This window comes from Punica granatum, chromosome 6 (genome assembly GCF_007655135.1).
Source record: "Punica granatum isolate Tunisia-2019 chromosome 6, ASM765513v2, whole genome shotgun sequence".
Classification (NCBI taxonomy): Eukaryota; Viridiplantae; Streptophyta; class Magnoliopsida; order Myrtales; family Lythraceae; genus Punica; species Punica granatum.
In genome coordinates, this window is record NC_045132.1 from 22,969,437 (window position 1) to 22,981,961 (window position 12,525).

At 42.9% G+C, this 12,525-nt stretch overlaps 3 protein-coding genes across 4 annotated transcripts; all 3 read left to right on the plus strand.

Annotated features, from left to right (window-relative positions):
• Positions 1 to 996: 996 nt before the first annotated feature.
• Positions 997 to 7,156, plus strand: LOC116211385 (coilin). Of its 2 annotated transcripts, none has more exons than XM_031545746.1 (13): positions 997 to 1,374; positions 1,861 to 1,925; positions 2,019 to 2,294; positions 2,593 to 2,811; positions 2,932 to 2,992; positions 3,573 to 3,653; positions 4,008 to 4,254; positions 4,993 to 5,030; positions 5,148 to 5,492; positions 5,710 to 5,781; positions 5,890 to 6,012; positions 6,241 to 6,406; positions 6,555 to 7,156. In XM_031545746.1, the coding sequence occupies exons 1-13, from the start codon at positions 1,186 to 1,188 to the stop codon at positions 6,749 to 6,751; spliced, it is 2,079 nt and encodes a 692-aa protein (XP_031401606.1). In that variant the 5' UTR covers positions 997 to 1,185; the 3' UTR covers positions 6,752 to 7,156. The 2 variants fall into 2 exon arrangements, with proteins under 2 accessions (XP_031401606.1, XP_031401607.1); XM_031545747.1 differs by lacking the exon at positions 997 to 1,374 and adding an exon at positions 1,386 to 1,490.
• Positions 7,157 to 8,019: 863 nt separating this feature from the next.
• LOC116210558 (pentatricopeptide repeat-containing protein At1g13040, mitochondrial) lies at positions 8,020 to 11,111 on the plus strand. Its single transcript, XM_031544456.1, has 4 exons — positions 8,020 to 9,725; positions 9,945 to 10,088; positions 10,182 to 10,319; positions 10,554 to 11,111. Exon 1 carries the CDS (start codon positions 8,169 to 8,171, stop codon positions 9,720 to 9,722), a length of 1,554 nt encoding a protein of 517 aa, XP_031400316.1. The 5' UTR covers positions 8,020 to 8,168; the 3' UTR covers positions 9,723 to 9,725; positions 9,945 to 10,088; positions 10,182 to 10,319; positions 10,554 to 11,111.
• On the plus strand, positions 10,565 to 12,459 carry LOC116210560. Its single transcript, XM_031544461.1, has 2 exons — positions 10,565 to 10,702; positions 11,277 to 12,459. The coding sequence occupies exon 2, from the start codon at positions 11,289 to 11,291 to the stop codon at positions 12,387 to 12,389; it is 1,101 nt and encodes a 366-aa protein (XP_031400321.1). The 5' UTR covers positions 10,565 to 10,702; positions 11,277 to 11,288; the 3' UTR covers positions 12,390 to 12,459.
• The last annotated feature ends 66 nt before the right edge of the window (positions 12,460 to 12,525 follow it).

Below are 12,525 nucleotides of genomic sequence, written 5' to 3' on the forward strand. Positions count from 1 at the left end.
GGATTGAACTTGATTGAAACAATTATATATGTTTTGTACCAAATTGTTACAAAAAAAGGATTTTGTATCGTCGCGTTACAATTTAAATTTTTTTGTATTACTCGAGTAATTCTCCCTAATATTTAATAGTCACGAACCCTCTTCTAATATTTGTATCATCTTTATAGAATTGCTCATGAATATATAGCAAAATATTTTTAAAAGTCTTATTTATTTATTATATAAAATACTAAAAGTCGGGTCAAAGTATCGAAAAACACCAAGTGTGACGAAAGAGGCTTCTCCTTACTCGACTCTTCATCTGACCGTTGATAGTCATGTTACAAGTGGCATAATATTATGTTGCCAACGTCGCTCAATGAAATCGAAATTATTTGCAATTATGGAAGACGAAAAGATTAATATAATGAATCTATTAAACTGCCCATATTTTATCAGGTGATTTACATCTTGGTTGAGGTAATTGTACGAAAATGTTAAATTTTCAGAAAAATATATAATTTAGTCAACCAAAATGTTTAATGGCTTGTTTGATTTGCGAAACCAATTTTAACTATAATTTTAACTATACTTCACTTAACTCAAATTGAACAATATAATTATTACTTTCTTTCAACTAATCATTACTTTCTCTCAATTATCTATTACTTTTTTATACTTTTTCTCATAATTCAACAACACAATCATTACAAATCAATTAAAATTAAAATCCAACTTCAAAAACAAACACAGCATAAGGTAAACAACAATTGAGATAAAAGTAATTTTTATAGAGTTATAATAGCAATTTTATTGACTATCGCAACTATGTGGGGCCGTTCGTCCAGTTATTCCTTAAATCCATCGCTTTTAATTCGTTATATAAATATAAATAGTACTTTTCATAGCTCAAATTACCAAAATAGCCCCCCCTGTTGAAACTCGAATTTCTTATCCTAATGGGCCCCATTCAGGCCCATTTAGGAAGTACGGTCGGAAACAGTGCTCACTCGGTTCTTCTCCTTCCTCGTCGGACCCGGAGGCTGTCGTTCATTACAGTCACCACCGTCAAGCTCTCTCTCTCTCTCTCTCTCTCTGTGTCCCGCGAAAAACCCCACCGAAGCTCGGCCGAGGGTTTAAAGAGCTCAGCAGCTGAGCTCCCTCCGGTCATACCTTTTTCTCTCTCTCTCTCTCTCGCTGTCAGCGATGGAGGGCGTGAGGGTGCGGTTACAGTTCGAGGATCGCCGCATTCTGAGCAAGTCCCAGAGGAAGGAAGGCCTCAAGAGGAGCTGGATTGGGCTGAAGCCTCAGCACGAGACAGTCTGCGACCTCGCCTCTCACATCCTCCACGCCTTCGAGCTGCAGGACTCGTGCCCCCATGGCCTCATTCTCTCCGTACGTCTCTCTCTCGGTTTCCGTGCATGTTTTCTGATTCTGAGAAAATCAGTGATCGGTATTGTCCGAAGGTTCCACTGTGTCCTCGAAGTCGGAGCGGAGACTTGCTTTTCACGGTGAGAGTTTTGCATGATTCAGCGCCGATGAGTGAAGTAGGAGCAACATATGCATTTGCTCTCCAGGCTTCACTGACCACGGACAGTTAGGATTCCATGATTGTTATGCCTCCATTGAATACCTGTTCCCGATCAGGCGATACGTGATATTGCGTTTTCAAGTTGGATATTGCAAGAAACTTGATTGTAAAACTTGATTTTGAAGTGTATCAATCGTCCGAAATGACATCGAAGGTCTGAATGTACGAGAATGACATGAAATAAGACATGCCGAGACATCATGAGTTGGGAAATGATAATATTTTAATGTTTTCAGTGACCATAAATAAGTATCGTCTGATCACATTTTTGTTGTACTCCCGTTTTGCAGATGGATGGCTTTGTTTTACCGCCGTTTGAGTCAACTTCTGTGCTAAAGGACAAAGACGTGATTTGGTCAGTTGATGAGTTGCTTTGTCTGACAAAATCTTGTTGGAGCTATCAATGGAATATTAATGAAGAGCTCATGCTGCTTCTTTATCCTTTCAGGGTCAGAAAGAAAGAACGAAGTTCAACGGGTACTCCGAGGTTGGGTAGCGGCAAGAATTCTGTGAAGGCATTACAAGTTGTGGAGAAGCAGCCCGTAAATACAAACTTGCAGCTCCTAGCCAATGAAGAGTTCATAAAAGAGACTGGAGGTTATAAAAGTGAGTCTGAAGAAGATAAAGATGAGCCATCTGCGGATAGAAACAATGTAGAAAATGCTGCTAATGAAGATGCGGGTTCCAAGAAAAGAAAGGCATCAAAGAAACTCAAAAGCCCAAAGTATGTTTTGAAGACTACCAAAATGAAGTTTCTGTCTTCTTTATCGTGGCTTGAGCCTTGTTTCGATGGGGTTCATTTTACCTCCCCGATTACATTGCTAACTGGTGTTAAGATATATAGCATTCATTACTTTCTCTTTTCCAGGAGTTTGATACGCTTTTCAAGTGCAGATTTTTCACTAGTTTAACGCTTAATAGTCCCGTGCTGCTATTAGTTCTGTACCAAAAATTAATGTGATAACCTGAGTAGGAGTTTTGAGATTCTTAAGGGGGTGTTTTACTTGTTATTATATGTAAAGGAGGAAGAAGAGTAGACTTGCCAATGCTGAAGAAAGCCCGGCAGCTTGTGAAGGTGCTGGAAGGGAGGAACCTGTGGCAGAGAAGGAAACCACTCAAGATAATGAAATCTTAGTCAGAGAGAGCAGGCTTGAGAAGGATAAGTCTTCTGATAGTAAGGACAGAAAAGATATAGCAAGCACCTCCAAAAATGACGGAGAAGTTTCTGTTCCCTCTCAGAGGTAGAAGTTTACCGTCCCTTCTTTTTTTGTACCCATGATTGCATCTTACTTGATTACGGCATCTTCAAATCTTTTCAGTTCTTTTTGGGGCTCATGTAACTCTCTTTCTCCCTTCCACAGTTCACCTGAGGGAAAAGGCAAAGGAAGCGTGGATGCATCCCCTGCACCTTCTGAAGCTAAGGTTTCAATCACATATAAACCTTAACATTCCCAGTCTAATATTAGGAGCCATTGAACTCGATGATCTAACAACTCATAGTTTACTCTGCAAATGGTTTTTTCCCCCGATCTGCTTCACAATTGCAGATGATAGGGCTGTGGTTGATATTATTCTTCACTTCTAGCAGTTGGCTTGCTAGTAAGATATTTACTAGAAACGGTTATGCAGTTTAGTGTATTATCAACAACGTGTTTTCATCTTCCTACTTCCATAGTTGACAGCCATCAGTTTCAAAGGGAACTGCTCAAGGTCAGGATTAATCTTATCATTCAACAAAAAAATGAAGTTGTGTTTACGATGATTAGGATGTAGAATGTTTTAAGCTATTTCAAGAAGTCTCAGATAATAGTGGCAAGAGTACAAGGTCATTAATACGATATTTGGGCATGTTATGTGGCATCTACAACAAATCATGACTTTTGCAGGACTCCTAACAAACTTACTGGGTTTTATATTGCAGCTCTTTATACTATGGTAGCTGTCAGCTTATCTACTTCTTATGTTAATAGTGTCTCAGCCTTGCTTTCATTTCCTTTCTCAGAAGTTGCCAAGTAGGAGTGCTCGTCGTAAGAAGTTGAAGAGAAAATGGCTACGTGAAATGCGAAAAATTGGAAAAAAAGAGGTATCAATAGTTTTGAAGATTTGCAAGAGCCATTTTTAGAATCTGGTATATTTATAGTCCTCAGTACTGTACAGTTGGTGGCACAAGACAGAGAGGTTGAGGCTGTTAGTGCGCCATTGCTTTTATGTTTAAAATTTCTGCTTAGGTACCCTGGTAGGTAGATGCATGTGTTGGTACTTCATTCATTGCACACTGAGTCCTCTCTGAGGTTAGAGATACTATCATGGCAAACTTCATCCAAGTACAACGATCTTGATTTGTAGTACAATGATATTCATTTACATGGAAGAACTTTGAATTCGCTTATCAGAACTCCTTGGCAAAATATAATGAGGGGAATCATTCATATTGTAGGAAGGTCAGAGGGGACAATCTTCTGGTGATGATGATTGGAGGAAAAAATATCTTGGTAATAATGACCAGACAGTGGATTCCCGTGATGATCAGAGAAAATCAGAAGAGCATCAGCAACAGCATCAAAGCCATATAACTAATGCTGCTGCTGGAAACCAACAGCCTCATCATGATAACAGTTCTGGTAATGGGATTGTTCCAGTTGAAATCAGGCCTGGGCATATCCGCTTTGAGCCTTTTGATGAAGGTAGACTCTCTATTTTAGAATATCTAGTCTCTTGTGGATGCTCTCTAGAAAAATTAAATGAATTAATTACTCCCATCATACTATAATCTAATGGATCTGGTGTGCTTATAATAATTTGAATGGTGTTAGATAATTTCTGCTTTGGCTTGGTCAATAAATTGCACTAAAATCTACTCAAAATTTCAGATTTGAAGCATCTCAGGTGACGAATTTAATTGATTTTTTTTTTAATATTTGGTTTGGGCATGCTGTTGCATTGCTGCTTTGCACCAGGATTAATGTATCTTATAATTCTTATACATGGTGAATGGGAATAACATTTTCTCTGAGGAATACTTCAGATGTTATTTATCATGAGAAAGCATGAGGTATGCATGGTCTGATCTACAAAGCACGCATCTCCCTTTGGAAGGCGCGGGAATAGATGGCAGCATTTAAGTTTTGCAGATCACCAAATATTCTTTCGGATTGTTTATCTTTTCAGTACAGTCTGAATGAATTAAATTTATACGTTAACAATCTCTGGACTATCATATAATGCCAGAACTTTTCATCTGAATATTGACAATCTTTCATTTGATAAATATCTCCTCTTACTGGCTTTTACTTACCCCTTCAACTTCAATTATATTACACCCTTGTGCTGTAAGATGTGTAAATTGGGATCAAGTTCGATTGTAAATGAGTTGTTTGATTTTAATGATTGCTAACATCCACATGATGCCTCTGTTTCTTCAGATGCTGATAGGCCGGTCCAGAAAAGTCCAGTCCCAGTGGTATGCTTTTGTTCACCCATTGTCATATGCTGCGCTCAGTTTTTTCCAGTTAAAATATACTCTTGTTTTCTCTGCTGTCAAATTGATCACGAATTTTTTTCTTCTGATGTTTCCTAGATGACTTTCCAATGGAATGGAGTAACTGACAAGAAGAAGGGGCAGAAGTGGGGTAAAGAGAAAGGTGCCAGCAAATGGTCTGATAATGGCTATCAAAAAACTAACTGGACAGATAACGGCTATCGAAAAACTAAGTGGGCTGACAATAGTAATCAGAAAAATACATGGGCTGGTAAGGGTGATAAAAAAAGTGCATGGACTGATAATAATTACCAAAATGCTGCATGGAATGGTAGTCAAGATGTCAATCAAGAACCTCCTCAAGAGGCATCCTTGGAAATACAGGCTCATCCCAGTGATTCAACAGACTTCACTAAGCTTTCACCATATGGACCTGTGCCTCAGGTTTGTTCGTCCTCTTTTGTTCATCCATGAATCTTTGTTCTGACAATAAACATGTATCAGGAAAAAATTTTCTATTCGATGGCTTTGAGATTTGTAACTGATGGAGAAGGTGTTGGATCGCAGTTTTCTAATGTTACTTTGCCTTGCCTTTTGGAATCAACTTTCAAAAGACAGATCAACTGGCAATAGTGACTTCTAACATTCTGGCTAATTACAGGAAGGCGACATTGTGGCATATCGTGTGATTGAGCTTTCATCATCCTGGACCCCTGAGGTTTCTCCCTTTAGGGTAAGATTATCGAGAATTCATTTATTCAACTTAATCATCGGCAAGGAAGTGCATTTATCTCCATTTTATGATCGAGGAGGGTAATGATTCCTGTGTTGTTTGGTGCAGGTTGGAAAAATATCTTCCTGTAATCAGGGATCCAAAAAGATCAGGCTGCTACCTGTCCCAGAGCATCCATTTGACTTGGAGAAGACAGACAAAGCCCTTTATGGAGAAGATGGCTCCTTGGAGGTACTCAGATGCATCATATTTTTATGATGTCTCTCATAATAAAAAATGACCTGGTAGTCCATACCACACGGACGTGAATTTATGTCAGTCATTACATTAAGAATTCTGTGGCTATGGTCTGCACCATCTTAAAAATTATCGGCCATGCAATTTTTATAGAGTATTTGTTAGAGAAATGCTGTCCTTTATGGTGTTGCATAACTTTTGTTCCCTCTATCGTCCTGCAAGGTGGATTTTTCGTCACTTATCGATGTTCGTGCATTAAAGCCCAACAAGTCGGAGTCAGCAGTAGCAGTTGGTGGTCAAATTAATGAGACCAATGTAGGGAATTCAAATGCCGTGAGCATCGCACAGGAAAACAAGAAAAATGGAATAGACCAAGCTCCAGCACAAGGTGGTCAAATTGATGAATCCTAATCTCTTCATTTTATTTCCTTTGTATATACGAAATATTGCATATATATATATATATGTATGTATGTATGTTTGTGAACATACAGTGGTGGACGTATTAATTTCGGTATGTACAATTATTCGTGCAGAAAATGGAGGAGGGAACGTGTGGGAAGAGATCAGTCAAGCCCTGAGTGCGAAGAAGGAACAGTTGTCCCACGAGGATAGATGGAGACAAAAGGGGACTACAACCAAAGGTCCGCCTCCTTCCTCTTACCGGGGCTTGAGGGGAAGCGCTCTGGGCCCGATAATGGCCCTCCTAAGAGCGCAGAATGCGATGCAGTGAACCCCAGAATGCAGTCGTTAGGGCCTTATGTAGGCAGTCGTGAAAATATTTGCAACAGCTGAGCTTATGCTATCGGCGATATAATGTACGTATCGAGCATTGAGGGCCGTTCAGAGGTCCAGGTTTTGGAGAAGGGTAATTCATCAGCCCTTCTGTTGCTCTCGATAACTCATTTAGTCTGATCTGGGACTTTGAATTGTTGTACATAACTCGTATTTGGAACATGCTCTTTTTACTTTGAACCAAATTGTGCATGCTGAAGTGATTCCTTGCAGGTAGACAGTTGGTGGGAACCAATTCTGTTATCGAACCAATCACTATCCCAAGTGGCCCCATGTACATAAACATGTCGTGACAAATATCTGACATGTCTTGAATTTGCAAAGTCAAAAGCATGTAGTCGGATATGCCAGGAGCGGTTGCTTTGACTTTTATCCCCCCGGAAGTGGTCTTGATTTGAGATCTTACATGCGGCATGTTTCATTTTCAAGCTTATTATCAGAACTTTTCGCAAGCGAGGATCGCACTCGATTAATGATGACGATTCTTTCTGAGCCGTTCTTGAGTACCTGTCCTGATCCGATTTGTTTGTGCCCTCCTACCCGACTCATAAGGGCTGGGCCAGGCATGTGTGGTAAAGTAGCAGCATCGCATCGGTCTAGTTGGCCATGATATGAATCCTGGCCTGACCCGGTCTGCCCAAAAAGTTTTAAGTATACAATGCAATTGATGTAATTTTATTAAAAGCATTTTTTTTATCATAATTATTTCGTTCCTCCTGTTCTATATCAGTGCCTTAATGCCCTTAACTCTTCTAAGTTCTACTTCTACCTCATTTTCACCTGCGTCGTCCTCTCAAATCCGGTCAACTTGACTCCCGCCACTAGCCGTCAGCTCCCGTTTGCTGTCACTTCACTATCGCCGTGAACCTAGACCACTGCGGGCACTATCCCTTAGTTAGTCACTCTCTTTTCCTCGCTTTGCCTAGAAGGGCCTAGACAACCAGAGGTCTATGGTACTCCCTCGTTTCAGTTGTATTTGAAGTGCTTAGCACGGGTCAGGGCGGGCCTGAGCCGACACTTATGGGGCAGGCACGGGCGTCTTCGGCCACACCCCTGTTAGGGCGTGGGACAGGGCGGGCCGACAGGCGTGGGGCTCGGGTCAGGCCCAGTATTCAAAATAACCGTCATGACCGGTCCATTGCCATTTTGGACCGGAAAAGCAAGCGAAGAACTCATCATTGGGCCAACAGGCCCATAGAGCAGTTTCCACCTTCCCATTTTTTACGTTCCTCTCCGACAACAAAACCTGCAGGTACTGTCGAGGCACCGACTCCATAGCTGGAGCAGTTCGCTCGTCCGACCAGACGAAGCTCAAGCTGTGAGCTGCCGGCAAATGCTATGCCTTCCCGCTGATTATGTGCGGCAGTCTGGGCGCTACCCGCCTGCTCTACCGTGCTCGCATTTCCAACTACGTCAAGTCCGGCCTCATCGACCGCGCCCTCCGGGTGTTCGACGAAATGTCCCACTCCAGCTGCCGCGTCTTCTCTGTCGACTACAACCGTCTCATCGGCGTCCTCGTCCGCTACTCCCGCCACGAGCTCGCCGAGCACTACTACTACGAGTTGACTTCCCAGGGCTTCTCCCTCACCCCCTTCACATACTCCCGCTTCATCTCCGGCCTCTGCCGGGTCAAGAACTTGACTCTGATCAATACCCTACTCCCTGATATGGACAGGCTCGGGTATGTTCCCGATATCTGGGCGTTCAACATTTACCTCGATCTTCTCTGTGGCGAGAGTCAGCTTGACTTGGCCCTGGAGGTGTTTGATAGAATGGTGGAGAAGGGCAGGGAGCCTGACGTCGTGACGTACACTATACTCATTGACGGCTTGTGTAAAGATCGGAAATTTGACCGGGCAGGTGAGATGTGGATTGAAATGATTGAGAGAGGAATTGCACCCGACTACGTTGCGTGCACCGCTCTGGTTGTTGGGTTGTGCATTGGCGGGAAGGTTGATTTGGCTTATGAGCTCGTGATCGACGTTTTGAAGAGCGGTCAAGCGGAGTTCAACTGTTTGATTTACAATGCCTTGATAGGTGGGTTTTGTAAGGCGGGCAGGGTCGATAAGGCTCTAACTATCAAGTCTTTCATGCAAAAGAATGGGTGCAAACCCGATATAGTTACTTATAATATTCTTTTGAACTACTGTTGTGACAAGCTGATGTTGGAGGAGGCGGAGAAGTTGTTGAAGAGGATGGAGAGTGTTGGGATGGAACCTGATGTTTATAGTTACAACATAATCTTGAAGGGCCTTTGCAAAGCCAATCGACCCGATAAGGCTTATAAGCTACTGCTGAACACTATGGAGGCAAAAGGGCTCTGTGATGTTGTGTCGTATAATACTATAATAGATGCGTTTTGCAAGGGGGGTCACACTAGGAGAGGTTACAAGCTCTTTGAGGAGATGGGTCGAAAGGGGATTATGCCTGATGTGCTTACATTTACAATTCTTATAGAAGCTTTTCTTCGAGAAGGCAGTTCCGATATGGCAAAGAAGCTTCTTGATCAAATGACTGTAATTGGACTTTCACCGGACCGAGTTTTATACACGGTGCTTGTAGATCATCTTTGTAAGACTGGGAAAATAGGGATGGCTCGGAGCATTTTCCGTGACATGGTGGAGAAAGAAATTAGGCCCGATGAGGTTTCATACAATGCCCTCATTGGTGGACTCTGCAAGGCTTCCAGAGTTGGTGAAGCCATGCAAGTGTACGAGGAGATGAAAGCAAGTGGATGCTCTCCAGACGAAGTAACCTTCAAGTTGATAATTTGTGGCCTCATTGGGGAAAAGCAACTCTCGATGGCATGTACACTATGGGATCAGATGATGGAGAAAGGATTCACTCTGGACAGCTCTGTTTCAGAAATACTAGTGAACGAGATCCAGTCACAAGATGGTGAAGGATAAATGGTTTGTGACCAAATCCTTCTCATAATTTCTGGTTTTTTTACCTTTGTCTTTTCTCCTTTCATCTATATGGTGCCTCATTCAATTAATTAGGGAAAACAGTTTAAATTAAGGCTTCTCGTGCAGGCAATGTGATGTTTTAATACCGCACTGCTATCTGTCATCTGTGTAAAATTAAGCAAATATTACTCCATTTTTAACTTGAATATATTGTATTGACAGTAAGCCAGAATGGGATAGATAATGGAGCCATTGCTGTGGTCCAGAAGAAAATCAGCCTACTGCAAGTTCATCACAGCGATTTAAATGTAGACGATTGTCAGACAGCTGAAGCCCATCCCTGGTTGCAGTATGGCAGTTCATAAGGTTGGAGAAGGCTCATTCTTTCAGTTGCAATTTTGCCTTTGATGTCAATCGAGAGCAACATGTTGAGCATTCACTCACGAGCTTGGTTTTCAGGTTGTGGATCCAGAAGAATTCGTTTTCCTTTCTGTGTTACAGATTCTGGGACCTCATTACCTGTTCGGCCGGAAATCCTATCCGAGGATCATCTTGTGAAGTTCATTTCTCCGAACCGATGTTTGCCCCCTCTTCGAGGTTTCTACCCTTCTTTCATGGTGATTATATTAAAGTAGACTCATGGCTTTGACAATCCATGAACATGACATAGTTATGGTACTCTTAATACGGAAAAGGATGGAAATGTTTTGATATTTTTATGTCTAAGCCATTTACTGGATTAATTATCTTGTGCTGAAAACAAATTCTATTGTCAGGTATAGCTATAACCTCAATTTAGTTATTAATCTTCTCATTCTTAATGGAGTTCAGGTATTTTTGAATCCTCGAGAGACCAATCAGCACCCCTCACAACTTGGAGAATATTACCAGTAAAGGAAAAATAAAACGCATTGGCAGATGGAAATTTCTGAAGTCCCGAAATTCCCCTGGCATGCTTCGAGAAGAAAATCATCATAAAGGTTAAATTCGTTTTAGATATTGAATACCAATTGATAGGATGCCATCATCATCCTGCAATTTTGGAGCCAGTCGCCCTCTGTGGACAATGGAGTCACTTGGCAAAGGAGCTAAATTCCTTCTTGTTTATTGGTTCACATCACCGATCCATTGCAGGATACAAACTGATGATCAAATTTTCTTACTCTCAGTCACCATGTAAAAATTCTCTCGTGACATTGGAAGCATAATTTGTACGGATATATACATCTTGATTAATGGAGCTTGAAGCTTCGACAAAATATCTCATTATACGCTTAATCAATGTTATTGCTATGGAACATTGATCGTCGGATTTGACAGGAACTTTTTGACAGAGAAAGTAAGCTAGCCTTGCTAGCAGTGGCAAATGGAACTGTTTATTAGTCTGTCTTTAGAATCTGTCTGTGAGATTACTTGCTTCCTTCACTTAGCTTTACATCAAATTCTTTGCCTCGACATGAATCTTCTTTGGAGTTGTCACCAAGTTATTCTCTTTTCCATATCCTATCATTAACCCGAGCTTGCTCGCCTCTTCCGTTTCCTTCAATCTTCCAGGCGCAGCCAAACATGTACTCCCGGCGCCACGAGACTAACCCGCACTTCTTGCCGCCGGAGTCGCTCCCGAGCGACCAAAATGCCCCCAGCCCCTCTGGCCTGGTCCCCCAGCCGGCGATAAACCAACCTCGCCGGCAGCGCACTCCACGTGGCCCACATTTGGAGCGGCACTATCCACTTCAGGGCCCTGACCAAGATCCGCGTTCCCAGTTAGAAGGCCCCCCAGGGCAAGTCTTTGTACCTCGCGGCCGTGGCCCTTCCAGGGCAACAGTGCTTCTGCCTGAGAGCCCGGATTACCCTGACCACTATCCGCTCCATCGCCAGGGTAAGGGCTCGCATTCTATTTCACCCGGTGGATTGGAGCTGCCACCACCTCGCCGAGGCAAATCAGGCAAAAGTCGAGATCAGAGGGAGCAACCACCGCCAGAGACTGGAGAAGAGCATGCCCGGCCCCCAGGCCGGCCTGTCCCTCAGACTCCTCATGTGGAGCCTGAGGAAAGCCGGCGCAACCGCCAGGACCTGCAGTTTCCCCGGCGCCGCAAGGCAAAATTCATAACGTGGTTCTTTGCCATTTGTTGTGCCCTATTCTGGATAGTCATCATCGTGGGAGGCCTGATTGTCCTCATAGTCTACCTGTTGTTTCGGCCCCACATTCCGCGGTTCGACATCCCCAGTGCGACCCTGAATGCAGCCTATCTCGACATGGACTATCTCCTGAACGCGGACCTCACCCTCCTTGCAAACTTCACGAACCCTAACAGAAAGGTCCGCGTGGACTTCAGTTACGTGATCCTCGACCTCTACTACAGGAGCATACCCATTGCCACACAGTACATCGAGCCGTTCTCAACAATGAGGTCCGAGTCTAAGTTTGCAAATGTCCACATGATCAGCAGTCAAGTCCGTCTCCCACTGAGGGAGAGCCAACTGCTGAGGAAGCAAATAGAGAGCAACGGGCCAGTCCCACTCGAGGTGAAGGGATTGTTCCGAGCACGGTCTAATCTCGGGAGCTTGCTGAGATACTCGTATTCGCTCCACAGCCATTGCTCCATCGTCCTTACTGGCCCTCCAAGTGGGGTTCTGAGGGCAACCCATTGCAGAACAAAGCGTTGAGGAAGAACCTTTTAATCTTCACGTGCAGAACTTTGTACTCTGTTTTCCAGCAGTTATTTTTGCACAACCATGGTTTGTTCATGATGCCGAATCGTTACAGGAGGGATCTGTTACTTCCTGTGTGATCTGCCACCGA

Bases quoted from the DNA above. Each gene is read 5' to 3' on its own strand.
- LOC116211385 (XM_031545746.1), top strand. From the start codon at position 1,186: ATGGAGGGCGTGAGGGTGCGGTTACAGTTCGAGGATCGCCGCATTCTG. The intron at 2,295-2,592 runs GTATGTTTTGAA...TTATATGTAAAG, and splicing joins AAGAAACTCAAAAGCCCAAA to GAGGAAGAAGAGTAGACTTG. The intron at 2,993-3,572 runs GTTTCAATCACA...TTCCTTTCTCAG, and splicing joins CTGCACCTTCTGAAGCTAAG to AAGTTGCCAAGTAGGAGTGC.
- LOC116210558 (XM_031544456.1), top strand. From the start codon at position 8,169: ATGTGCGGCAGTCTGGGCGCTACCCGCCTGCTCTACCGTGCTCGCATT.
- LOC116210560 (XM_031544461.1), top strand. From the start codon at position 11,289: ATGTACTCCCGGCGCCACGAGACTAACCCGCACTTCTTGCCGCCGGAG.